This window comes from Diceros bicornis, chromosome 13, assembly GCF_020826845.1.
Source record: "Diceros bicornis minor isolate mBicDic1 chromosome 13, mDicBic1.mat.cur, whole genome shotgun sequence".
Taxonomy (NCBI): domain Eukaryota; kingdom Metazoa; phylum Chordata; class Mammalia; order Perissodactyla; family Rhinocerotidae; genus Diceros; species Diceros bicornis.
The window spans coordinates 30,291,227-30,317,938 of NC_080752.1; the positions used below are offsets into that span (position 1 = coordinate 30,291,227).

Consider the following 26,712-nt stretch of genomic DNA (forward strand, 5'->3'; position numbering starts at 1 on the left):
GCGGCCCTAGCGCCATTTTGTGGGAGCCAAGCGGTAGCTGGGCTGGTCTTGGATCCCTCGCTGCTTCGGTTTCCCTGTCGGGCTTCCCAGCAGCGGCCTAGCGGGTGAGTCGCGGACGCTTCTCACTGAGGACGCTCTGGGTGCCTTGGCTCCCTCCGTGGGACGGCCTGCGGCGGACGCGGCGGCTTCGGCCCCCGTCCCGGGAAGGAGCCGCGGGGCCGGACCTGCCTTGTCCTGGCCCGGCGGGCTCGCGCGGGAGCGTCCTTAGGGCCTTGCGCGGGGTCGTGCATCCCGAGGCGGAGGTCTGACCTGGCTCCCGGGGCCGAGCAGTGCTTTGTGCCTTCGGTACCGTGCAGTCGGGGGGACACTGCCAGCTCAGGCTTGTGCCCCTGCGGCCCCACCCGGGCCGCGCTTACAAACTCCTCCCTCGGCCGCCACGCATGGCTTTCTGGGAGGTGGCGCCCCGCGTCGCGAGGGACCTGTCGCCTTTGCTCAAGTTTGGAGAGGCCCGCGGAAGTCCCACAGGGAGGAACTTTTTCCCGGTTCCCTCCACCTGGCCCACTACTCCCGTTCAGTCCTCGAGACTCAGCTTCCGCGTCGCTTTCTTAGCGCAGACTGCTTTGACCCATACACACGTCTCCACCCACTTAGGTTCTCCCCGGTCCCCAAGAATATTACTTCTTTCTGGCAGCATACATCACGGTTTTAATAAAATCATTACTTGTTTGCTTTTTTTTTTTTTTTCCTTACCCTCGCCCCTGCTCCTCGTAACCAGCATGCTACCTGGGACTGACTTTTTTCACGGTCATAGTTGGAGTATCTGATGCATAGTAGGCACTCAGCAAATATTTTTTGAATGAATGAACTAGTAAGGCATCACATTTTAATAGGAATCGCCATCCTTCCCTTTGCTTCCTCGTTTTTCAGGGATAGGCAACACGTGTAAGAATCCAAACAAGAATTTTTCTGTAACTCATAGAACAATGACATGGTAGTGGTGTTAATTAGCTGATTATGAGGAAACAGTTATTTTGACACAAGTGTTGGTCATTCGTATCTCTTTCCCTTTAAGGAAAATAAGAAAAGATGTCTGAATATATTCGGGTAACCGAAGATGAGAATGACGAGCCCATTGAAATACCATCAGAAGACGATGGGACAGTGCTGCTGTCCACGGTGACAGCCCAGTTTCCGGGAGCATGTGGGCTGCGCTACAGGAACCCAGTGTCTCAATGTATGAGAGGTGTCCGGCTGGTGGAAGGAATTCTGCATGCCCCTGATGCTGGCTGGGGAAATCTGGTATACGTTGTCAATTATCCCAAAGGTTTGTTGCTGTTTGGTTTTGTAATAATTCTAAAGTACAGTCGAGTTTGTGTCTCATTGTAAGTTATAGATCGTGGCCTCTTTTCACGGTGAAACTTCTATAACCTACGTATTTCTTTAAATGTTACTATTAGACTAGTTTGGAAGACTGCTAGTTTAAATTAGTGAAAATTAGAAATTACAGATTTTTTTTTTTTTTTTGTGAGGAAGATCAGCCCTGAGCTGACATCCGATGCCAATCCTCCTATTTTTGCTGAGGAAGACGGCCCTGACCTAACATCCGTGCCTATCTTCCTCTACTTTATATGGGACGCCGTCAAAGCATGGCTTGACAAGTGGTGCTTTTCGGCCACGCCCGGGATCCGAACCTGCGAACCCCAGGCTACAGAAGCGGAGCACGTGCACTTAACCGTTACACCACCAGGCCGGCCCCCAGAACACTTTTTGAAGAGAAAACCACGTATTTAAATAATTATCTGAACAGACATTGCCAAATTTAAGGAATTACTAAGAATGCTTTGCAAGTATATCAGTCTGTTGTAAATAGATTCTTCTCAAGTGCCGCAGTGTTTTGGTTAGGTCTTTATCCTTGCAAGCTTACATCGGTCATTCAGCTAATCTGGCTTCTTCCCCCCCCCCCATTAAATGAGCATTAATTGCAGTGGCCCAAATCTTGTATTAGTGCAGTCTAAATTACAATATTGGGTTCTGGTCTTATTCTCACTGCCCCTTATCTCTGATGTTCTAAATCTAAGAAAAGAAAGCGTGAAGATTAAGACGTGTGCCAAGGAAATAGGTACATTTTAGCAGTAGAAATGTGTGCTAGTTAATATATCTCTGTGCTACTTTTGTTGTAACCTGATATTGCAACAAAGTCCATCATATATGGTCAATATGAAAGATATTGACTTATATGTCAAGAAAATTTTTAATAGAGTCAAATCAGTGTTTTTTTAGTATGCTGTTTCTTGAGCCATTGGGTACAGATTAATATTTACCCAAATATAAAATGCCATTTAGATAATGATGTGTCAATGTATGTTCATCAGTTGTGACAAATATAGCACCCTGTGGGGGACATTGATAAAGGGGGACACTATGCATGTGTGGAGGTAGAGGGTATATGAGAAAGCTCTATCTTCTGCAGTTTTTCTGTGAACCTAAAACTGCTCTAAAAAATAAAGTCTGTCTTTAAAAATGTCATTTAGTTTCTCCTCTTGCCTTCCAAATAATGGTTTTTAAAAACAACTTAAGGTCTTTTTTTAATTGCAAAATTAATGTGGGTTCATTGTTGAAAGTTTAGAAAAGAAACAGAAAATTGAAAACACCGTTAAATCCACAGCTGGAGATAAAAAGTTACTAATTGTTTTGGTATATGGCCTTTAAGTTACAGGCATTAAAATAATTACGCAAATAGATTTAATAGGCACCAAGATATTGTTACACTGTTTTTTAACCTTTTTTTCCCTCCTTAATGCATTTTGTGTGTGTGAGTGAGAGAGGAAGATCAGCCCTGAGCTAACATCCGTCCCAATCCTTTTTTTTGCTGAGGAAGATTGGCCCTGGGCTAACATGGAGCCCATCTTCCTCTACTTTATATGTGGGATGCCCACCACAGCATGGCTCGCATAGGTCCGTGCCTGGGATTTGAACCTGCGAACCCCGGGCTGCTGAAGCGGAGTGTGCAAACTCAACCACTGTGCCGCTGGGCCAGCCCCTGATAATGCCTTTTGAAAGGGGAGAACATAACAGTTGTAATCTTGAGATGTACATATATACAAAACCAGAGGGAGGAATCCCTGGTTCTGCACCAGAAAAGCACCTCAGCCGGTTACTCAGTCCCTTATTGTGTCCTTGAAGCTAACCTCATTGTTTGCCAAAAGATTTCAGTGCCTTATTGTTAAGGAGAATCTTTTTGTTTCTCATTTCTAGATGGAGGAGGTAACGTGTTTTAAGTGTTAAATGAAGAGTTCTAAAAGGTTTTTGTCCATTTTGTTTAGATAACAAAAGAAAAATGGATGAGACAGATGCTTCATCAGCAGTGAAAGTGAAAAGAGCAGTCCAGAAAACCTCTGATTTAATAGTGTTGGGTCTCCCGTGGAAAACAACTGAACAGGATCTAAAAGAATATTTTAGTACCTTTGGAGAAGTTCTTATGGTTCAGGTGAACTTTGACTTCATTTAACAGTTTCTCTTTTCCAGTGAATGAGCACTCAGAATTCCTGTTGTGTTAGTGGCACTGCCCTTCGTGGTCAGCAGACAATATTTTTAATATTCGTTATATGTATACATCCCTATTGCTTACACTATTTACCTCTATGCGTGTACTGTATATTTTTGTCTTTGATATTGAAAAATCCTACTGTCATATAAAGGCTTAAGGGAAGGAGGTGACATTAGCTTTTCTCTTTATAACTTTAATTAATGGGAGATTAAAAACATTTATTTTCTGCTTTTCCTATTTAATTAAGATTTGTAAACATTAGATCTAGTTTATCTTTGCATTGTAAAACATCTGGTTAAAGTTCTACCATGTAAATGAGTTTTACTCTACTATTAACGTGATCTTGATTCAATATCTACCCTCCTGTTCCTTTTACCTTGAGAATCACTTGATTTAAGTTTTAATTAAGCCACTGCATACAATTGAAGCCATTCACACTGTCTAGGAACTCTGATTTGGTTATGTGTGTGTGTAGTTTTAGTAAATTTAAATGATTTTTTTTTTTTAGGTCAAGAAAGATATTAAAACTGGTCATTCAAAAGGGTTTGGCTTTGTTCGTTTTACGGAATATGAAACTCAGGTGAAAGTAATGTCACAGCGACATATGATAGATGGACGATGGTGTGACTGTAAACTTCCTAATTCTAAGGTACTTTGCTCTTTTTCCCTCTGTTTTGGCAATTTTTGCTGACAAACGTCCTTAGAAGACACTGTAAAATAAAATGTTAAATACACTTGGAAAAGGTAGTGGCAGAGTGTGTTCTTAGAATCTTTTGCCTTGTTAAAGCCTTAGGACCTTAATGCATTCTGAATATTTTATGTTTGTTTAAAATATTTAGTTTATTACCCATCCAGACTCAAACTTTGTTCATTTTATTCTTCCTTTTCTCATTATTTCTAGCAAGTTGACAATTTCTTGCATAGTCACATGTCAAAATATAAAGACAATCAGAATACATTAGTTTTGTTACAAAGGCCTGACTTGTTCTGAGCAAGCAAGACTTGCTGTTTGAAACATTATCATCTTTACCAAGACATTTCTCAGTCATTGACTTTCCTTAATCCAAATATACTTTCATGAGCTTTAAACTTTTTAAATAAAACTTTATTCTTCAGTGAAGTTGTACAAGAAAGAGAAGTGCTGATACAAAAAAATGAGAATGTACCTACTTTTTAATGACTCGCCTGATATAAAAGGCAGATTGGTTTTGTTACATCCTCTACCATAAGGCCTTTTTCCTTGCTCATAAAGTATTTCTGATGTTTTTCTTTCCGTTCGATTTGACCAGCAAAGCCCAGATGAACCTTTGAGAAGCAGGAAGGTGTTTGTTGGGCGTTGTACGGAGGACATGACTGCTGATGAGCTGCGGCAGTTCTTTTGCCAGTATGGAGAAGTGGTAGATGTCTTCATCCCCAAACCATTCAGGGCTTTTGCCTTTGTTACCTTTGCAGATGATCAGGTATTCTTCTCTTTAATAATTTTGTCCCTGGGCTGGCCCCATGGCTTAGCGGTTAAGTGCGCACGCTCCACTGCTGGCGGCCCAGGTTCAGATCCCGGGCGCGCACCGGCACACCGCTTGTCCGGCCAGGCTGAGGCCGCATCCCACGTACAGCAACTAGAAGGATGTGCAACTATGATGTACAACTATCTACTGGGTCTTTGGGGAAAAAAAGGAGGAAGATTGGCAATAGATGTTAGCTGAGAGCCGGTCTTCCTTAGCAAAAAGAGGAGAATTAGCATGGATGTTAGCTCAGGGCTGATCTTCCTCACAAAAAAAATAATAATAATTTTGTCCCAGCTACTTAGGTAATTTCTCTTGAACTTTTCCCATTCAGCTAATTGCCATCCTTAGCTAAGCTTTCTGACCTTAAAAGCTGTGGGGTGTATGGGCATAGATATTTGTGATAAACCCTTTAGATATTTTCCAGTATGTATGTTTAACTAGGAGTGTTATGTATCTTTTAAAAATAAGCTGAAAAATCCCTGCTGCCATTACTAAAGCTAAAGGCTATTTTATGGGTTTAAACGAGATGAGCGTTCATTGCTTATTTTCCCTCCAGCTTAAATAATGGCTTGAAATACAAGTTTTATTGCTACTTTGATGTATGACTCAATGGTTTAATCTTTTTTATTTGCATCCTTTATTTCTTATAGGTTGCCCAGTCTCTTTGTGGAGAGGACTTGATCATTAAAGGAATCAGCGTACATATATCCAATGCTGAACCTAAGCACAATAGCAATAGACAGTTAGAAAGAAGTGGAAGATTTGGTGGTAATCCAGGTGGCTTTGGGAATCAGGGTGGATTTGGTAACAGTAGAGGGGGTGGAGCTGGTTTGGGAAACAATCAAGGTAGTAATATGGGTGGAGGGATGAACTTTGGCGCTTTTAGTATAAATCCAGCCATGATGGCTGCAGCCCAGGCAGCCCTGCAGAGCAGCTGGGGTATGATGGGCATGTTAGCCAGTCAGCAGAACCAGTCAGGTCCATCAGGTAATAACCAAAGCCAAGGCAACATGCAGAGGGAGCCAAATCAGGCCTTTGGTTCTGGAAATAACTCTTACAGTGGTTCTAATTCAGGTGCAGCAATTGGTTGGGGATCAGCATCAAATGCAGGGTCAGGCAGTGGTTTTAATGGAGGCTTTGGCTCAAGCATGGATTCTAAATCTTCCGGCTGGGGAATGTAGACACAGATTGTTATGGGTGGTTGGTTGGTATAGACTGGTGGGAATTCAAATTTTTCTAAACTCATGGTAAGTATATTGTAAAATACATATGTACTAAGAATTTTCAAAATTGGTTTGTCCAGTGTGGAGTATATTCAGCAGTATTTTTGACATTTTTCTTTAGAAAAAGAGGAAGAGCTAAAGGAATTTTATAAGTTTTGTTACATAAAGGGTTGAAATATTGAGTGTTTGAAAGTGAACTGCTGTTTGCCTGATTGGTAAACCAAGACACTACAATTGATATCAAAAGGTTTCTCCTGTAATATTTTATCCCTGGACTTGTCAAGTGAATTCTTTGCGTGTTCAAAATGGAAACCATTGATTAGAACTACATTCTTTTCTCCTTGTTTTAATTTGAACCCCACCATATGGATTTTTTCCTTAGAAAAATCTCCTTTTTGGAGATCATGGTGTCACAGTGTTTGGTTCTTTTGTTTTTGTTTCTGTTTTTTAACACTTGTCTCCCTTCATATATAAAAGTACAATATGAAGCCTTCATTTAATCTCTGCAGTTCATCTCATTTCAAATGTTTATGGAAGAAGCACTTCATTGAAAGTAGTGCTGTAAATATTCTGCCATAGGAATACTTCTATCTACATGCTTTCTCATTCAAGAATTCGTCATCACACTGCACAGGCTGCGTCTTTGACGGTGGGTGTCCCATTTTTATCCGCTACTCTTTATTTCATGGAGTCGTATCAACGCTATGAACGCAAGGCTGTGATATGGAACCAGAAAGCTGTTTGAACTTTTGAAACCTTGTGTGAGGATTGATGGTGGTGCCGAGGCATGAAAGGCTAGTATGAGCGAGAAAAGGAGAGAGCGCGTGCAGAGACTTGGTGGTGCATAATGGATATTTTTTAACTTGGCGAGATGTGTCTCTCAATCCTGTGGCTTTGGTGAGAGAGTGTGCAGAGAGCAATGATAGCAAATAATGTACGAATGTTTTTTGCATTCAAAGGACATCCACATCTGTTGGAAGACTTAATTGAGTTTTGTTCTTAGATAGCCCACGTTAGTTGAATGTGTTAGTGAAACGATACTTGTATTTCCCCTACCCCTTTGTCAACTGCTGTGAATGCTGTATGGTGTGTGTTCTCTTCTGTTACTGATCTGTAAGTGTGGTAATGTGAACTGAAGCTGGTGGGTTGAGAACATGGACTGAGCTTGTGGTGTGCTTTGCAGGAGTACTTGGAAGCAGAGTTCACCAGTGAGCTCGGGGTGTCTCAAAGAAGGGTGGAAGTTCTAATGTCTGTTAGCTACCCATAAGAATGCTGTTTGCTGCGGTTCTGTGTCCTGTGCTTGGATGCTTTTTATACGAGTTGTCAATGTTGGAAATTCTTAAATAAAACTGATTTAAATAATATGTGTCTTTGTTTTGCAGCCCTGAATGCAAAGAATTCATAGCAGTTAATTCCCCTTTTTTTGACCCTTTTGAGATGGAACTTTCATAAAGTTTCTTGGCAATAGTTTATTTTGCTTCAAATAAACTTATTTGAAAAGTTGTCTCAAGTCAAATGGATTCATCACCTGTCATGCATTGACATCTGATACCCAGACTTAATTGCTATTTGTTCTTGCATTGTCCAAAGTGAAAAGTTTTTTTTTCTTTTTAAATCTAGTTTTTAATAAGTCTGGGTGACCACACCTAAAATGGTAAGCAGTACCCTCCAGCTTTTTCTTAGTGCCTCTGTGCATTTGGGTGATGTTCTATTTACATGGCCTGTATAAACCTCCATTGGGAAGTCATGCCTTCTAAAAATATTCTTATTTGGGGGAGAGGGCAAAACAATGTTAATTATTTTCAGTGCTTTGTAGCAAAGCATATCAATTGAAAAGAAGGGAATATCAGCACCTTTCTAGTTTGGGATTTGAAAAGTGGAATTAATTGCGATAGGGATAAAGTAGAAGAAACCACAAATTATCTTGTGCCTGAAATCCATTTAAGAAGCCTGATAGCTTTAAGAAGTAGCAGGGTGGGTTGTCTGTCTGGAAGTGTTAAGTGAAATGGGCTTTGTCCTCCAAAGGTGGGGGAATATAGTAATGTTGAATAAAGTCGTTTACAGAACTCAGATTAGACTCTCACGATGCATTGTGAAGTATGTGAAAGCAATAATATATTGATTCTCTATTGTACTTTTTATGTAACTACTACTTCTGTGAGAGTTGAGCTCGTTTTCTAACAAGAATGTAACAATTTTTGTGTTGATAGTTTACTATTGCCCTTATCTAATTAGATTATGATAAATAGGTTTGTCATTTTGCAAGTTACGTGTTTTAAACTTTTATAAATGAAGTTGTCCTTTGGACTTGTGATCGCCACATTGTTTCGTTATTCAGTTTTCTCTGTAAAAGGATCTTGCATTGTTTTAAATTTTTTTCCTGCATCTAAATTGCATGATTTCCAAACCCTGTACCATCTGAATTTTGCATTTTAGCACTTGCAATATTACTCAGCAGCAGTAACATGGTAACACTTAAAATGGTATTCGGGGGACCTCCAAAGACTAAACTGACAAGCCTTCAAGGATCCCAGGGGTAAGTTAACTTGTCGATGGCATGGTTTTAATCCCTTATTTATACTTGTGTAAATCTAGTTACCAGTCTTAGAAGGCTTTCAATGTTGAGTAGCCTTATATTAACATGTTTATGGTACTACATAGCTATGGGTATTTAATTCTACCCTAAAAAAATTTTTTTGAAGTTTAGAAGTAAACTATTTGGCAAAGATTTGTTTTTAAAGTCTATTTGGTCATCTACATGCATTCATTCTAAAAATTTTTTTGAACCAGTTGAATAAAAATTTTTGTTGCCACCACAGTTTAGTGTCTGGAGTCTTACTGGAAAAACATAATTTCTTTTTTATATGTAATGAAGATGCTGCAAAGTTACCTTTGAGAAGTGAGTCTCAAAAAGTTGCAATTTATATGCACAGGAGAAATTAGGCCAATACTCAACAATGAACTTTTACATGTAATGGTAACTCTGGCTAGAAAGAAAAATTTTGTTGAATGTTACCTATTAAAACTTTTTAGGGAGGACTAGCCAACTAAAATGAAATGAGATTTTTAAGATTAAGTCAGAACTTAAATTTGTCCTTAGGAAAAAGAAATGTTAACTAGTTAATAATTCAGAAGATGTATGTGGTAATTAGAATAATTTGTTATTGAGTACTAGGAGAGTGTAGCTCTTAATTGTGTATTTGTGAGGTCTGTACTATACTCAGCGATTGTATGATCTGTGATCTGTTGTCTGGTTAAGTGTGCCCAACTATTTCATATTCATTGTAAGAAGGAAACAAACACTACACATTTATCTATAAGATCATCACTTATTTCTAATGTCGTATTTCATCTTATGGAAATGCCATATTTGATTCAACTGTCTTCTGAGTTTGAACATTATTTAGGTTATTTCCAAGTGCTAGGAACAGCCTCACAGCTAAATTAAATTCTTAGCATTAGAATTACTAGGTCAAAGACTATGCATGTTTTTAAGGCTTTTAAAATATATTGCCAAATTGTCCTTTAGAAAATTTATGTGGTCTTTGACAATATGAAATAGTGCTATTCCATGTTCTTTTTGTCTGCCAATTTGATAAGTGAAAAATTCTGTCTCACTGTTTTGTGGTGTTGGTTTTTAACATGGAAATCAGTCAATACCAAGGCTCAAGTATTGATGTTTCCAATTTATCCACCAAAAAAACCATGATTCAGAGTTATTCCTGAACCAATACTGCTGTATTAAAGCTCTTTTAGAGACCAATAAGAGCAAATCCAAAAACAGTAGAATAAAGAACATGAACAGGCAATTTATAGAAATGCAAACGGCCAGTACAAAAAAAGGATACTGGACTTTGTAATTAAATGCAAATTTAACCAGTGAGTTTCTACTGGATTGGCAAAGATGAATATTACTCTAATGTTTTATGTCCCCTCAAATCTAAGTAAGGGGTGAAAAACTGGCAAGCCGAGAACCGCCTGTAATGGCATCCCACCTGTAGTTTGGTGTTGGTTTTTGGGTGTAGCAACAACTGCCATGTTAATGTTTCTCAGGTCACATTGTGCTGCTAAAATCTTTTACAAGTAATTTTTAAAAATAAGGAAATATTTACTGATTGAAAACATAAAATTAAAAATTATTAATTATGTTCTTGATCCAGGGAATATAGTTAATGACCTTTGTGTAGACCCCATACTGATCTGCTTCCCCGCAATTAATGGAACCCCAGGACACTATTCCTCCCACAAACCACTTCTGTGTCGCGTTATCTAGAAACACTAATGCCCCTCCACTGTCACCTTTACAGCTATCCTTGCCCCCACTTTCTAAGCCAGCACAAAGCATGTTGTCAGTTACCCTTCCCCCTGGATAGATCTTCTTTTCGTATGCAGCAGTACATTTTTGATGGTCAACAATTGGTATGTCAACAAACTTGAGAGTTCTGGCAAGAAAACGTCTTTGGGTTAATCCCCATCCAGATGCGGTTCCAATGTCATTTGTCCTCATAAAGGATTCAGCTTCTTTTCTTGGCAAACAAATAGGCATCACATTGCTATTGATTACAACTTTGTTCTTCAATTTAATCAGTGCTATGTCGTTATCAAAACCAGCATCATGAGTGTAACCTTCATGTATAAAAATTCTCTCAGCCCAGGCTTGTGTATAATGAGGTGACAGTCTCTTCAGGGTACCCATTCTAATGTCTAGGGAGGAGGCATCTTCTCTTTGCCCATATACAGCATGAGCAGCTGTTAGGATCCAGTTGTCATATAAAAGTGCACCTGCTGCTGTGGCTTCACCTAATAACAGGACTTGCCAAGGAAAATCACCAAGCTTTGCATTTTGCCCTCCATATATACGACCTTCTGTAGTACGGGTTGATATTCCACAGACTGGGGAAAGAAGCAGATATATAGAGCCTTTATAGAAATCTCCAATTATTACCACTTCGGAGTTGTGTATATTTAATGTCAAACAAGAATTACATCTCATGAATTGGTGGGTGTCCTATACAGGCAAGTGAGGCTGCTTTAACACAGCACAATTCAAAGACCCATTGATATTTCTTAGCTCCTCAGAAAATGAGGTGAGTGAAAATTAACTTTTAGAAACGAATTTGTTTTGCTAAAAAAATTGGTCTACACGACTGGGGAAATTATTTTATAGGGCAGACAGGAATTGTCTGAGCTGGTGCAGTGGGTGATATGCATAGAAAGTGAAAGGAAATAGCCTTTCATTGCTTATGTTTCCCTACTTGTAGAATGGGGTATTTATTTACCATGTAGTTCTGGGGAAGCAGGAACTAAGGTCACTGTCATAAGATTTGTAAAATTACTTTCACCTTTGAACATTTAAATGTTTTAAAAATCAGAATGTTGCAGTTGTAGCCAGGAACCTTCAGGTTCAGAAATTACTATTTTTGGTCTTGTTGATTCTTCCAAATGCTAAGTTTTACTGTATATTGTTGACTAAGTATGCTCATTAATGTAGCAGATATGTTTCCTGTTGTGGCAGAATACTTGTTTAAAACTTACAAACGTTGTGTCAGCTAAGATATAGGTTTTTTAAAAAATTAATTTAAGGGCCGGCCCCGTGGCTTAGCGGTTAAGTGCGCATGCTCCGCTGCTGGCGGCCCGGATTCACATCTGGGGCGCGCACCGACGCACCGCTTCTCCAGCCATGCTGAGACCACGTCCCACATACGGCAACTAGAAGGATGTGCAGCTATGACATACAACTATCTACTAGGGCTTTGGGGGAAAAAATAAATAAATAAAAATTATAAAAAAAAACTAATTTAAGCCAAATAACACAAGGGTAATGAATATAATATTACCTTGCTGATTTTTTTTTTAATCACTCTGCTTAACTATATCTTCAGAGCAAATTCTGGTAAAAAAAAAATTTTTGTGTACTATTAAAGGGCAAATTGCATTAATGTTTAAAAACTAGATGTCATTGAAAACAGTTGCTTAGGGAAATAATGAAGTTATTAGCTTTGGGTTTTAATAGCATTTTTACAGAGAAGAAAAGTAACTCAGAAGAACTTGTGTTTATAAATGTATAAATGGTTCAAGATAATTTTAAAAATCATTTAGTTTTTTATGCTTGCCTAGTTGTAAGGTCAAAAATAATCAAATGACTGATGCAGTCAGCACCTAACGCCCTCTCCGTAGGGAAAGGGGATCATGAGAACATATTATCTGGAAATAATAACTTGGTCTAAGCCAAGTGCTGAAGTTAGATTTCTGCCTCCCACAGCTAAAGCTCTGCTTATTGTCTCCTACCCAGTTCTACTTTCCATCAATTACCAGTCTCTTGTATAAATGTATCCATTACCAGGCTCACAGATGGGGAGTGATTTTTCTCCTTTGGAGCTCGTCCAGAATCCATCAGCCTCACACACATATTTACCTGCAAATCATTGGAAAAGCAAAAATGTTTAACTGCATGTATAAGGTGGTTGTCATTTGCTTGAATACCCCCTTGAAAAATGTTGATTCTTGAGTATCAGTGGGAAATAGAGGTGTCTGAATAACCATTTTACATGATTTCATAAATAGGAGGTCTCTGCATTACCATGTTTGCTTGCAAAGTGGAAACCTTTTAGATGTGTAACTTGAATATGTATCAAGATCTCAAGTGCTTAATGATAAGGTTTTGACTTGTTAAATTAAACCATTTGGAATATATTGTGTGTTTGTAGTAGTCATTTACTGGATAAGATCTGTTTTCAGATTCTTGCAAATTGACATTAAAGTCACTTAAGCTGTAATATTTCACTTAGCAGATGGGAGAAGTGCTTTTTTATCTTTTGTCTAGCCTTTGCCAAAAATGTTGGTTCAAGTATTTTCAGATCACGAGGGCTTAGGTTCCAGATATCACCCATCCCCAGCTTTGAACAGTATGCTTACCATCATTTGTTGTCATTGTGTAGAAGGTTCCATTGCAGTGGTATTGAATCTCAGCTTTGTATGTGGTCATTTCAGGACCTGTGAGATACTCCACTTGGCCATTGGGGAGATAATCAGGAGGGCCACAGTCAACAACTAAGAAATGTGGGAGGGAAGAGTCGGTCAATTTGTACTGTACTGACAGTGAAAAGATCTGGAGACTGTGATGATGGGTGGTCGTGCCGCGTGGTGCTTAACTTAAAGCCCTATTCATGTTCCTCTTTTATGTGGACGTCATTAATTTCATCTCAGAATTTGGGGAGAATCACTTTAGTTTGATTTTAAAGCGTCCCTCTCATCCGTGTTCTTGCTAAATGGCTAGATGGAAGTGAAGTCCCTGGGGAAGGAGTGGTCTGATGCGTTTCCTAAAGGAAGAGAGTTGGAAACCACGTGGACTTTCTTAGCGCTCTCACTTCCAACATAAAGGTCTGCAGCCGAAGAGCAACACAGGAGGAAGCAGCGGCACGGCTTACGAGTGCCTGTCCCAGGTGGGGCAAGGGAAAGGTACTCAGTTTGCAGTCCCTTGTCCTTAAAGGTAGAAAATGACACAGAACAATACAAAGATGACTCTGAAGGACACACCTTGTTCTTAAAATCCTTTTCATAAATTGAACTTCTTAGAACACCTGGAAGTCATAATACCTTGAATTTGGATTAGAATTCACCCTTGTGACCTGCAACTATGCTATACAACTATGTACTGGGGGCTTTGAGGAGGAGACAAAAAAATTCACCCTCGTTAAGACATTACTAGTATGAAATAACCAATTCGTGAGACAAAGTGATATCAGTCTAAAAGTTGGTTCTCCACACAGTAGATGTCTAAAAATTATTGATGTGTTTCTGTGGTTATTAAAAGATTACATTTAGATAGTTTTCAGCAACTTAATAGGTGCGCCTGGCTCTGTGCCAAGTGCTTTGCCCACATTGTCTGCTTCCCCGTAGATGAGATGCCTCAATATCCAGCGAAAAGGGGGCTGAATCTGAGTCCAAATGCTCCTTTGGCTGCCAAGCTCGTCTTTACTGGTTTTTGAACTACAAGATTTGGTAGTCTAATTGGTGGGAATGTAAACTTATGAAATGAAAACATTTAAATTCCATTAGGAATTCTGTAGAACATTTGCACAAAATATGCAAAAATATAGAGATATTAACTACAGCAGTATATGTGATAGTAAAAAACTGAACCATAGAAATCAGATTAAAAGTATACATATGTGATAGAATACTATGCAGTTTTTTAAAAAGAATGAGTGGCTCTGTTAATACTTGAATTGGTGTGAGAAGGTCCCAGCAATGTGGAGGAAAGAAGCACATTGCAGTCAGATTAAGTATCCCATTTTGGTTAAAAAGTATATAATAGTGGCCAGCCCGGTGGCGTAGCAGATAAGTGCGTGCGCTCCGCTTCGGTTAGGTGCCCCAGGGTTTGCAGGTTTGGGTCCCCGATGCGCACTAACGCACTGCTTGTCAAGCCATGCTGTGGCGGCGTCCCATGTAAAGTAGAGGAAGATGGGCACGAATGTTAGCCCAGGGCCAGTCTTCCTCAGCAAAAAAAGAGGATTGGCACCAGATGTTAGCTCAGGGCTGATCTTCCTCACACACAAAAAAGTATGTAATAGTGAAATATGTTAGTATACATAGCATAGGAGATAAAGAACGTGAAGAAGACGACCGCAAACTCTTAGTGGTAGTTTGGGGATTTGGGCAAGAGAGGCTTTCACTGTATATTTTTTTCAAATTAACATGTATTTTACAATTGAAAAAATACTAAAAATGAGGTGTGTGATTCTTAGTTCATAAAATGGTAGTGTACACCATCACCCCAGTTTGGTGTGTGTGTACACATGTACATATATACACAATTACCCCATCCCTGGATATAGTAGCCTGTAGGTGTTTACACGTGTGAGGTGTGTGTGTAATTGGATAGAGACCAAAATGGTAACAGTGATTGCACTATAACTTGGTGGGATTACGGGTATTAAGATGTTTGTAATTTTCTGTTTCCCATCTGTACAAGTATTTTGTACTTAGAAAAAAAATATATGTGGGTTTTTTTTTGTGAGGAAGATCAGCCCTGAGCTGATATCTGATGCCAATCCTTCTCTTTTTGCTGAGGAAGACTGGCCCTGAGCTAACACCTGTGCCCACCTTCCCTTATATGGGACGCCGCCACAGCACAGCTGGACAAGCAGTGCGTTGGTGCGTGCCAGGGCAAACCCTGGGCCACTGAAGCGGAACGCGTGCACTTAACCGCTTGCGCCACCTGGCCAGCCCTAGAAAAAATTTTTTTTTTTTTTTTTTGGTGAGGAAGGTCAGCCCTGAGCTGACATCCATGCTAATCCTCCTCTTTTTGCTGAGGAAGACTGGCCCCGAGCTAACATCCGTGCCCATCCTCCTCCACTTTACATGGGACGCCGCCACAGCATGGCCTGGCAAGCGGCGCGTTGGTGCGCGCCCGGGATCCGAACCCGGGCCGCCAGCAGCGGAGCGCGCGCCCTTAACTGCCAAGCCATGGGGCCGGCCCCAGAAAAATATTTTTAAAGATTACACTTTTCTAAAGCAAATACTTGTCCTAGTAGCTTGGTCCATTTTAACCTGTAAGAGCGCACTGAGAGACTGGGAAAGAGAGGCAAATTTGGAATTCAAGTCTGATAAAGAGAATCATTTTGAAAAGAGCAGAAGCAGTTACGGGAGTCGTGGTCATGTGATCGTACTGCTGCACTGTGGCATCGGTTGGTCCCAAGATCCGTCTTTCTGACAGACTGCCGCAAATGATTTCAGGGGCAGATAACCCTAAAGAGGAATTCCGAAAATATTAATTTCCTGTTTACATCATATAATCCCTCCCCAAAGCTGCGCACCCACAGTAGTTCCTCTTCTGGCATCTTACAAGATGCTCCCAAGGGGGTGGATGCGCCCACATGCCCGAACGCACAGCCTGGCTGTGCCTTGACGTGCATATGTGCTGCCAACAGCTCTGCTGGCTTTGTCATCTGTGCTGTATATCACCTTTCAAGATGTACTGGCATTTAGGAATCAAATGTTGATCTCTGCAGCAATTTCTGTTTTTTGCTTTCCACTTTAATCCAAGAACACATCATATCCCACAAGTTGCAGCTGATGTTCCACCATTTCTTTATATAAAGTACCAAAGGGTGGTGGTCAACAGTTTGGAAAAAGCCAACCTGATCAGACATGGAGCAAATGTGTCTGGATTTTTCTAGCCATTTTCCAGCCTCCATTAGCTGGAGGAAAGTTACTAAAAATACTTCATAACCTTCTAGTTTTGTAAAATCAGACTTTAAAATGAAGGAAGATGGCTTTGGCAGAATATGCTTCGAAAGAGAGAAGAATGTTTTGTTTTGTTTTTTTAATCAGAAACTAAACAGGTTTGCAGTCCAAGTGGCTGTGAACAAGAGCCCGGCCTAGAAGTTTCAAGGTGAGGGAAGTGTCTTTTTGTTTTTGGTTTCGCCCCTCCACAGGACTGGACTGCGTAGCTAGCTATCGTTATTACTTTTTACCACTGGGATTCGGTGACAATTTTGAAGAACATAAAGAGAACGTGTTAATCTCTCACCTGTGCCCCTAAAAGCAACTCTAAGCATTTTTAAAAATTATCCTCTCTCTCCCTTAACAGTGGTCACTATTTATAACTTTGCAGTGTTTACTGTTTCCCAGCGCTGTCTAATCTTTTGTAGTTGTTTCATGTAAGGTCATCATTTGTAAGGTCGTGTAAGTTGGGAGTTGTTTCTTGTAAAGGTCATCATTTGACGAGGGGGAGGAGCCTAATCACATGGGACAAGGACAGCACACTCATCCTTCTGTTGTGTCAGCCACTCTACCAAGAGCTGCTGTCATGTGTGAACAGAGAGAAATTGTCCATTTTAGTCACCAGCTTCCAAAGTAGTCTTTTTAAAAAAGGCAGAATTCAGGGCCAGCCCAGTGGCATAGTGGTTGGGTTCACGCGCTCAGCTTTAGTGGCCTGGGGTTCACTGGTTTGGATCTCGGGCACAGACCTACACACCGTTCATCAAGCCATGCTGTGGCGGTGTCCCACATATAAAGTGGAGGAAGATGGGCACAGATTTTGGCCCAGGGCCAATCTTCCTCAGCAAAAAGAGGACTGGCAACAGATGTTAGCTCAGGGCTAATCTTCCTCACAAAAAAAAAAAAAACCTAAGCAAAAATTCTCCATAGCCATCCCTTTTCTCAGGAAACTTACCATATCTTTGATTTTTATGTTTAATCATAGGCAAAAGAAACCACCATGCTGACAACAGCTCTTTTCCCATTTTCCTTTCACATATTTGCTGATAAAAAATATGTATACATTTAGGGGCTGGCCTGGTGGCGCAAGCGGTTAAGTGCGCACCCTCCACTGAGGCGGCCTGGGGTTCGCCGGTTCGGATCCCGGGTGTACACCGACACACTGCTTGTCGAGCCATGCTGTGGTGGCATCCCATATAAAGTAGAGGAAGATGGGCATGGTTGTTAGCTCGGGGCCAATCTTCCTCAGCAAAAAAAAAAAGCAGGATTGGCATCAGATGTTAGCTTAGGGCTGATCTTCCTCACACACACAAAAAATGTATGTATACATTTAAAAGCTAGCACCATCCTGGTGCGCTTACAGTTCTGTGTTAACTTACTTGGAGAAGCTCGTAGCCAGTCTCACAGACGACGGAGAAGCTGTCGCTCAGGATGTATCTGGCTTGCACAGGTGTGATGTGGCCATTAGGTGGTGCCGTGGGATCAGGGCAAGGCTGAGCTGCGCGGAGGAAACCAGCCTCATTGGTTTGATGTGGTCTATAGCAGGAAGTCTGAATTTAGCAATTTGAAGTTCTTGATTTGTAAATGAAAGCCTTAACATGTAGACAGCCTGCCACAAGTAGGGTAGAGTTCTGCAGATTTAAAACCAAAGACAAGGTTCGAGGCTCGGTTGGTTGTGCAAATTAGGGTTTGTTGCTTTGCCTGGGCCTCAGCCGGAGCAGTGTGAGAAGGCCAGGCATGCGGGAAGATGTGCGGTCACACAAGTGGCGCGTCTGCCCCACACCAGGGATTTGACACTGCTGAAAACCAAGCGAGTGAAACTGGAAGGGAGAGAGCTGGACTCCAGGGTTTAAGTCAGAGGTCTCCATGTCCCAGTGGTTATTTTGAAGCTCTCTGAGCCTCAGTCTCCACATGTGTAAGATGAGAGGGATGAGAATAGTTGCTCGCCCTCCACGGGGATCCCGAGGATGGAATGTAAGGCTCCTAGGCCAGTGCTTTGCTAGGTGCTCACAAAGAGTGGGTTGCGGTGACCCCTCACACAGGGAGAAACCTGGGGTTCAAATCTCGACTGGCACTTAGGGGGCCTCGTGTCTCCCCTCGTGAGCACGCACCCACAGTGCTCAGGCCTCCAGGGGGCCTGTCTTCTACTTTGGCGCCCAAACCCTGGCTTGCTGTCACCCCAAGGCTTCAGCCCATCCCTCACAGCCAGCTCCCCCTCAGGACACGCCTGTCATTTGCTGAGTTCCCTTCTCCAGCAGCTGATCTCTGTCCCGGGGTGGCTCAGTCCCAGGCAGCCCCGAAAGTCTCCGTCAGGGAACCAGTCTCCAGGGACAGCGCTGGTGGCCCTGTAGGAGCCCAGGGCCTCTCCAGGCCAGCGCCGTGCTGGCACCTTCCTTCACAAGCACCTCGAGGCTTTGCCCTGGCCCCTTCTCACCCACCAGCCTGGCTGACCTGATTCTTCACTCTGACTTGCTCTGAAACCAGTGCTTCAGTTTTAGAGGTTTTATTATTTCTACCTACAGGAAAATGAAAGGCTTTGAAAACTGAACAGAAGACAAATGAAATGTTCCCAAAGGGCTGGTGTCTCTCCTGACCAGTGTCTCTCGCCCTTTCCCACACTTCCAACAGCAGTGGCTGAAGGGTTAATCTTCTCTAATTTCTCATTTTTTAAATTACTCTAAGACCTATCATCTAATGCCATGCCCTATGCCCAGTGCCGTCCGTGCATTAGCCCACCAATCTCCACCCTTCCAAGGAGATGTCCTTAATTGGATAATTGGGACATTAAGGCACAGAAAAGTTATGTGAGAGGTTCAGTGTCACACAGCCGGAAAGCAGGCAGTGGTACAGCAGGACGCAAACCTAGGCAGCTGACAGCAGAGCCTGTGCTCTGCGCCACAGCTGGGCCTGGGGCTCTTGGCTTCGGCGCCACCTCCAGTTCCTGTGTCCCCACCTCAGTTACTCTGTTCTTCCAATAACGTTGACAAGAGGTTTTCACATATTGGGGTATGTGGGGTAACTGTTTGAGTTCAAAACTGATTCGGCTTGAACTAGAGAAGCCTGACTTATGGCCTGTGGAACATACGTTGTACATCTGCTGTAACCATGAAAGGAATGAATGCACTCTCTCAAGATAATGCCTACTTCCCCTCCTACGCCCATTGGTGACGCCACGATTAGCCCCTTTCCCGACATCCGGGTCACGTTGACGTTGACCTGCTAGTTTGCAACTGAATACCTCTTTGAAACTTTGGTGAATATGTATCCTGGGTGTATTTAATGTATGTTCTTCATTCTAAAAAGGTATAAGACTGTACTGAAAACCATGCTTCTCTGGACCGCTTTCTTCTGTTGTGGAAACTGCCTTCCCGGATTATAATCCTCACCCTGGCTCAAGTAAAACTCCCCTTCTCTCTCTCATCGGATCTGTAGAATGGTTATTGGTTATTTTGCGTCAGCAACATCTTGAAAGACCTGTCGGCTGAGAGTGGTGAGAGGGACAGAAGTGTCCAGAGGTCAGTGCTCTGGACGATGGGGAGACTATAGCTTGTGTCTAAGAGGGTAGCACCAATGGGCTGCTTTAGGTTGAGAACTACCTTCTAGCATTTGAGGGTCTGTCATGAGGAAGAGGTGGTGGAAGGCCCGCGCAGCCCCTCCGGGTCGAGCCAGGGGCAGTGGAGGTGGTTCAGAGAGGCAGAGTTTATAGGCCCCAGCTGCAGACTCCCTGAACTGTGGCTCTAGTCCAAACCCTCTGTGATGGAGAGACCCCGTCTCAGCCCACCCCAGCTCACCCTCGACAGCTCCACACCGTCAGCAGTGGAGCTTCCGGGCTTTTGCACACACTCTTCCCTTCTGCCTGGAACACCCTTCCGCCCTCCTCCACCACTTACTTATCCTTTAAATCCAGTCTCAGGTCTTTCCAGTCTCAGGATTCCTTCCCAAGCACCCAGCTCCTGCCTGGGCCAGGTCTCTCCTCTGGACTCTGCCCATGCCCGCTGCTTGGCTGTGCTTGTCACAGGGCTGAGGTTATGTTGCCTTGACCAGATGGGGCTGAGGGCAGAGGCTGTGGGGTGAGTACTGTGGCTTCTGCATTACAAATCCCCCACACAAGGCCAGGTGCACATCCATAGGATGGATGAATGGACGAAGAGAAAGATGGAGAGAAGGGTGGATGGAGGGAAGGAGAGAGGTAGGCCAAGAGGAAAGACGGGAGGGAGAGAAGGTTGGAGGGGTGGATGTATGTGAAGGGTGACAGAATATGGCACTCCAAAATATGCCTCTTTGGCATAGGATTATTTTGAGCAAGAGCAGACACAGGAGAAGCTCTGAAAACAGAGTAGAAGTTATTCTTTTCTTTGGGAACTTTACATTTACAAAGGAAATCTCCATTTGTAAGAGTGTCTCCCTCTCTGTACCAGGAGGAGAAGGAGGACTAAAGCTCTGGAAACTCCTATCAATGGAGAAGGCAGGGTCTTCAATCTGCATAACAAACCTGACTCTTGTTTACCATACCTTTCCTGGCCCCCTCCCCCTAACTGGCCTCCCACACTCCCTTCTCTCTTTTGTCTTTAGCTGAAGATGGTATTTAAGCCTGAATTCTAAGCCACCTCTGAGACTTCCTCATTTTCCCTGGGTTATCTCCGGTGTATACTTGAGATATACATGTTAATAAACTTCTGTTTGTTGTTCTCTTGATAATCTGTCTTTTGTTCCCAGTCAAGGGTAAAGGGAAAATTTTTTTTTTTTCCTCCTACAGAGGAAGGAGGGCAGGGTGGCTGGAACAAGGGAATGAGGGAAGGAGAAAGAAAGGATGAAGGGGTGTGTGGATGGCTGGCTGGAAGGAGGGATGGATGGTGGGTGGATGGATGGCTGGAAGGAGGGGTGGTTGGATGGTGGGTGGCTGGCTGGAAGGAGGGATGGATGGATGCGTGGGTAGATGAGTGGTTGGATGGTATTTACCCTTAGGGGACCATTGCCTCCCACTCAAACCTGGTCTGTCGTCTGATGGAGTTCAGGACACAGTACCCCAGAATATGGCGCCTTGGCATGTTGAATATTTTAAGCTGGGGAATTTGAGAAAATGGCAGAAGATCACTCTGACACACCTTCTTCCCCGAAGCAGGTCATAAGACCCTCACATGGGAGTTGCCCTCCCTGTGCCCAGAGAGAAGCATTATTTCCATAGACAAGGTGACTCCCAGAAGAATCTGAACAAGCAGGCCTTGCTAAGGTTCCCTCAGTTTACTGCGCTGACCTCATACCTCTAACCATATTCCTCATATTCCTCCATGCCCATCCACTCTTCATCAAACCTACCACGAAGGTACACGGCTCGAACTCTGTCTTTGGGTGTTCATTTCCTGTGCCATGTAAAACTTATGTGAAATAAACATGTATGCTTTTCTCCTATTAATCTGTCTCTGTCAGTTTACTTTTCAGACCCAGTCAGGGACTTTAAGAGGGTCAAGGAAAACTTTTTCCTCCTCTACACTTCCCAGGCCTGGCAAGGAAGAGTTCCATCCTAGGTAGCTCCTTGACGCTCCTGGAGGAGCTTCCTGCCGGAGTGCGAGACCCACCTGCCCTCACCTGTGCTGGTGTAGCGGATCTTCCAGCCTGTGTGGTCCCCTGACTGATCGGTGACAAAGGTGATGGTCACGGTGTTGCTCTTGGTTTCAATCCTGTGAGGCAACATCTTTCCACAAAATGGGCCATACTCTTCTTTGTCTGTGTGAATCTGAAAGCAGAGAGGCCCCTGTCACCTCAGGCCCCGCAGGAGCCGGGATGAGGTGGGGGTCCTGGGAACCAGACCTTGAGGGAGTCGTAGGGGCACTGCGTTTCGGGGTGCATCTCCACGTCGAAGGACTCCACGAAGTCCAAGATGACACTGAACCCCTCCTCCAGGCGGATGCTGTAGGTGCACCTGGAGAGTTTGGGGTATGGCTGTGGGTACTCAGGACTGCTGATCGCCCCAGACCGGTCGGTGAAGACCTGGCCTGAGCACAGGGCTAGGAAGAGGGGAGAAGATGGGGCGGTGTGAGCCAGGCGCCGGCAGCATGAGCCAGCCCCACGTGTCCGCCCTGCACACGGACAGCCCCAGGGGTGCCTCTGGAGACCAAACTCCCCAGGAGCTGAAGGGACAATTAGGGAGGGGGATTCTCTGGCTTTAGCTGAAACAGGCAGTACTCAGATGTGTGTTCTCCAGTGGCCACTCTCACCCCCAGAGAGGGTGGGACCCTAAGCTGAGGCTCTTGGTGTGGGGAGTCCTGGGCCAAAGTCACAACCCCCGGGGTGAGGGCAGTGGGCTAGGTCAGGCTCTGCCCAGGGGCAGGAGGCACCAAAAGAAGGGAGGGGGACTCTCCTTGTTCCCTAGGAATTGAGGGGGTTGAGGGCAGGTGAGTCTCCTTGGGCTGAGGCCCCCTCACCCACCCCAGACCCCAGCAACTCCTAAGTTCATCCACCAGGGGACTCCCACCCGCATTCAGCCCAGGCAGGTCCAGCCTCCCCTGGGTCCCCACCTGGAACAGTCAGGAGGTCAGGAAGGGCCTCCCCTTGCCCACCTTCCCTGAGCCTGGGCTCTGCCCTGGGGGGCAGTTGAGGGAAGTTCAAGTCCACACTGAGCATAAACCAGTCTGGTGCCCTCTTTCCCCACTGGAACAGGTAATTCTGCCCTTGCAGAGGGAACGTCATTTGTGGGAGGGGTCTGCCCCCGTCTCCCCCAGGCCACGGAGGGGGATGCAGGCATTTGAGCTGGGAGGCTTCTAGGAAGTGAGGAGTCCCAGCAGTGCCTCCCTTCCTCCGTGTGGCTGCTCCCCACGGGGCAGAGGGAACAGCCCCTGGACGTGGGGGACCAGACTGTCTGTTGATGACTACCTCCCTGGGCCTCTCTACTCCCACATGCGGGGCACATGCGGGGCCTGAGTTGCCCTCTGAACAGGAGGTGGTCTGAGAACACTCTGAGCTCAGCCCCTGGGACCTGGTGGGGAAGTAGAGAGAGCTCAGTTCCCCTGTGTGAACTCAGGCCAGCCCTGCCCCTATCTGGGCCTCTTCAAAATAGGAGGGCCAGAGCAAGCCCTTCTGGCAAAGGAGCCTGTGGCCCCTGGAGGGGGCTCCCCCCACTAGGGCTCATCTGACTATGAGAAGGGTGGGGAGCGGCGAGGGTGCACACCGCCACCCTCCCCCACCCTGCCACACCAGAGACACGCAGCAGCAGCAGGTGCAGGTGGAGCCAGGTTTATTGTTGGGTCTGCGGTGGGGTGAATGGGGGCTGCAGGCAGCAGCAATCTCGGCCCGACCCAGAGCACAGCCGGTGGGGCTTGCTTTGGCTTTGACCCGCTTGGCAGGCCGGAGCCAGAGGGGAGGCTAGAGTCTCTGTTCTGGAAGAGAGAACAGAGAGACAGGGAGAGACGCAGGGGAGACACCGGGCAGGGGAGGCAGGGTCAGCGCCATGGGTTGGGGCTTCCCACTCCCCAGGGCACTAGCTGATTTCCCATCCAGGCACCTGGCAGTGGAGGCTTAAGGGGTCGGCCTGCTGGGGGCCAGGAACCCGTGGCCCTGAGCAGGCCTAGGCACCCCACTCCTCCCCGCAGAGGCACCCCACTCCTCCCCGCAGAGCCACCCAAGGAAGGTGAGGTGGCTGTATGGGGGAGGTCCCAGAGCCCAGACGGGCCAGGTACACAGTGGGGGCCTAACACATGCTAATCAAGTGAATTAGCTGAAGAGGAAAGGGAGTGAGCGGGGGATGGGACAGGAGGGGGAGGAGTTAGAGAATGTGAAGGGATGAATGGTGGGAGGGCACAGAAGATCAGAGAAGGGGCCAGCCACCGCCCGGGGCCCAGGAGAAGTGCCCAGTGGGACAAGGCCAGCGGTCCCTCCAGACCAGCTGCGGCCTGGAGGAGCCGACTGTGTCCTGGGGCGGGGTGGGGGCTGGGCCGGACGCAGGGTGTGGTCCTCTCCTCCTTTCGCCTGGGCGGCTCACCTGAGCAGGTGCGCTTGTTCTGGTGGAGCACGTAGCCCGCACGGCAGGAGCAGTAGAAGCCACCCAGGTGGTTGTGGCAGTGGTGGTCGCAGGCAGGGGCCTCTCCTGGGGGCACCTGGCACTCGTCGATGTCTGGGGGAGGAGCAGGCCAGGCGGGCAGTCAGCAGGGGAAGAGATGGGACTGCCCTGGGGCCTGGGCTCAGCTTCAGCCCTCCAGCCTCATGGCTGACCTGAGAGGAGCCTCCTCATATCCGAAGGTGGCTGGTGCCCAGCCAGGCACTAGAGCCTGGGGTCAGCCTCCCCGCAACACTTGGAGGGAGAGGTAAATACCGGCTCTTTACAGCAAGGACAGCCGGTGAAGGGAGCAGCCAGCAACAGGACCCAGCAGGCGGGGCTGCTGCACAGGTCCCACTGAACTCGCGCAGCCTCCTGAGGAGCACAGAGAGGTTGAGCCACTTGCTCAAGGTCACACAGCTGGTCCTTGCAGGAGCCAGAATCTGAAATCAAGTGTCAGACTTGAAGCCCACGTGCGGATACAGCTCACCGTGCTCTGTGCGTTCTCAGCAGGGCTCAGGCTGGCAGAGCTTCACTTTCTCGTCTCTAAATGGGCTCACTCGGCCCTTGCATTACGGGGGGCTGTGAGGATGTCCCTGGCTGGGCACCTGGCACAGAATCGGGGCTCATCTCCTGGGTGGAGGTCATGGCTGTTTTCAATATTTGCATTGTGGATGATGTTTTACCAAGGTGTGGACTTCTCTCCTGCTGGTTTGGCAGGAACCCAGCTTCAGGGAGGTGGGGAGACTGAAGGGGGGGGCCTGGCCCAGCACAGGGGTGCTCCCCAGCTGCAGATGGGCCATTGGGCCCCCCGGCCGCCTCTCGGCTCACCCTCTGCCGCGTAGAAGGCCTCAAAGCCCATGAACGGCTTCTCGTTGGAGTAGTCGGAGCGGAAGGTGACGTCCAGGCTGGAGCCCGGCGAGTAGAACGTGTCGTTGCCCGGCGCCCGCTCCGTGTCCGTGCTCTCCCAGCCGCACAGCGTGGCCAGCACCTTGCTTCCTGAGCTCAGCTGTGGGGTCGAGGGTCACGGGGAGGGACAGCACTGCCCTCCGTCTGTCTGAGGCAAGACCCTGCTCCCAGGTGTCCCTGTCTCCCAGCCTGGGTCGGTCCTTGGGGAACCCCCCTCCCAGCCCTCGAGAGGGTCCACCCACCCTGCCCTGCTGGCACCTTCACAAAGTCGTACTCGCAGAGGTAGGAGAGCTCCAGGTGGAAGTGGGTGAAGTAGAGGCGCAGGCGGTAGCCAGGGGGCGCAGTCAGGGTCCAGCGCTGCTCCTGGTTGTTGGCGTACTTCCCGGGGAAGCCGGGAGACGCCAGGCGCCCGAACACGGGCTTGGGCCACTGCGGGCCCGGGGCTGCGGCTGCCGAGCCCCACAGCAGGCCCAGGAAGATCAGCAGCCTGGGGGCAGTGCAGGGGGCAGTGAGGGCCCGGAGGGAGGCCCGTTCTCCCCCGTCGCCCCTGCTGGGAGGCTGCGGGGGCTCCCACCCACCTCATGGTACGCCGTCCGGCTGACCAGGCCTGGTCCAGATCCCCACACTGGCTCACCTTTGAGCTGTTTGTCCAGCTCCTGGCCCTGCCCCTGGCCTCCCGGATCCTGGGATTCTGGGAATCGACCCCATGGCTCCTGCCTGCCCAGACTTCCTGGCAGGGAGGACAGGACACTCCAGGAACCAGGAGCTGGACCTGGATGACAGCCAGCCCTGGGAACAAATCCTGGCTCTGTCCCTCACCCTTGACCTCTGTTTCCTCCTCAGCACCTGACCTCCCAGGTTGGCCAGAGTCTCCCTGACAATGACCTCGACAACGACCGATCGTTCCTAGAGATGGAGGAGTGCACATGTGCGTCTGCTCCTGCTCCCTCCTGAAACCCGACTGTAAGAAAAGGGAAGTTTTGAACATACGAGTCCAGGGGGATGGGGAATACGGGAGAGGAGGCAGTGTCAACATTTTGGAAGCTGGAAAAACACATGGACAGGTAGAAATACCTCTTCAGGAAGCAACTCTAAGCTGGCAATGGAATCAGGAATCAGCTCAGGAGTTGGTGGCACCAAGTCCTTCTGGAAGCGTTAAGAAGCTAGCCAATCCCTGTTTCCCATCCTCCCACCCCAGTGGAAACTTGGAGACTTATTTTTGGAGGGAGTCCATGGAGGGTCCTGGGCCCAGCTGAGCGTGGGAGGAGCAGACAG

At 45.9% G+C, this 26,712-nt stretch overlaps 2 protein-coding genes across 8 annotated transcripts; one reads left to right on the forward strand and one right to left on the reverse strand.

Annotated features, from left to right (window-relative positions):
- Positions 1 to 12,968, forward strand: TARDBP (TAR DNA binding protein). Of its 7 annotated transcripts, none has more exons than XR_009221851.1 (10): positions 1 to 104; positions 1,073 to 1,324; positions 3,324 to 3,487; positions 4,056 to 4,196; positions 4,837 to 5,007; positions 5,703 to 6,924; positions 7,658 to 7,929; positions 8,712 to 8,811; positions 11,292 to 11,362; positions 12,538 to 12,968. XR_009221851.1 is itself a non-coding variant. In XM_058552876.1 (6 exons), the coding sequence occupies exons 2-6, from the start codon at positions 1,087 to 1,089 to the stop codon at positions 6,231 to 6,233; spliced, it is 1,245 nt and encodes a 414-aa protein (XP_058408859.1). In that variant the 5' UTR covers positions 1 to 104; positions 1,073 to 1,086; the 3' UTR covers positions 6,234 to 7,637. The 7 variants fall into 7 exon arrangements, 1 of the variants encoding a protein (XP_058408859.1); XR_009221852.1 differs by having other exon boundaries at positions 12,568 to 12,968; XR_009221847.1 differs by having other exon boundaries at positions 11,292 to 12,968.
- Positions 8,810 to 26,020, reverse strand: MASP2 (MBL associated serine protease 2). Its single transcript, XM_058551920.1, has 11 exons — positions 26,016 to 26,020; positions 25,696 to 25,924; positions 25,360 to 25,537; positions 24,475 to 24,606; positions 22,308 to 22,504; positions 22,086 to 22,233; positions 17,879 to 17,997; positions 15,947 to 16,025; positions 13,191 to 13,325; positions 12,616 to 12,690; positions 8,810 to 11,168 (listed from the first exon to the last, which is right to left on the reverse strand). Exons 1-11 carry the CDS (start codon positions 26,018 to 26,020, stop codon positions 10,405 to 10,407), a joined length of 2,061 nt encoding a protein of 686 aa, XP_058407903.1. The 3' UTR covers positions 8,810 to 10,404.
- Positions 26,021 to 26,712: the final 692 nt, after the last annotated feature.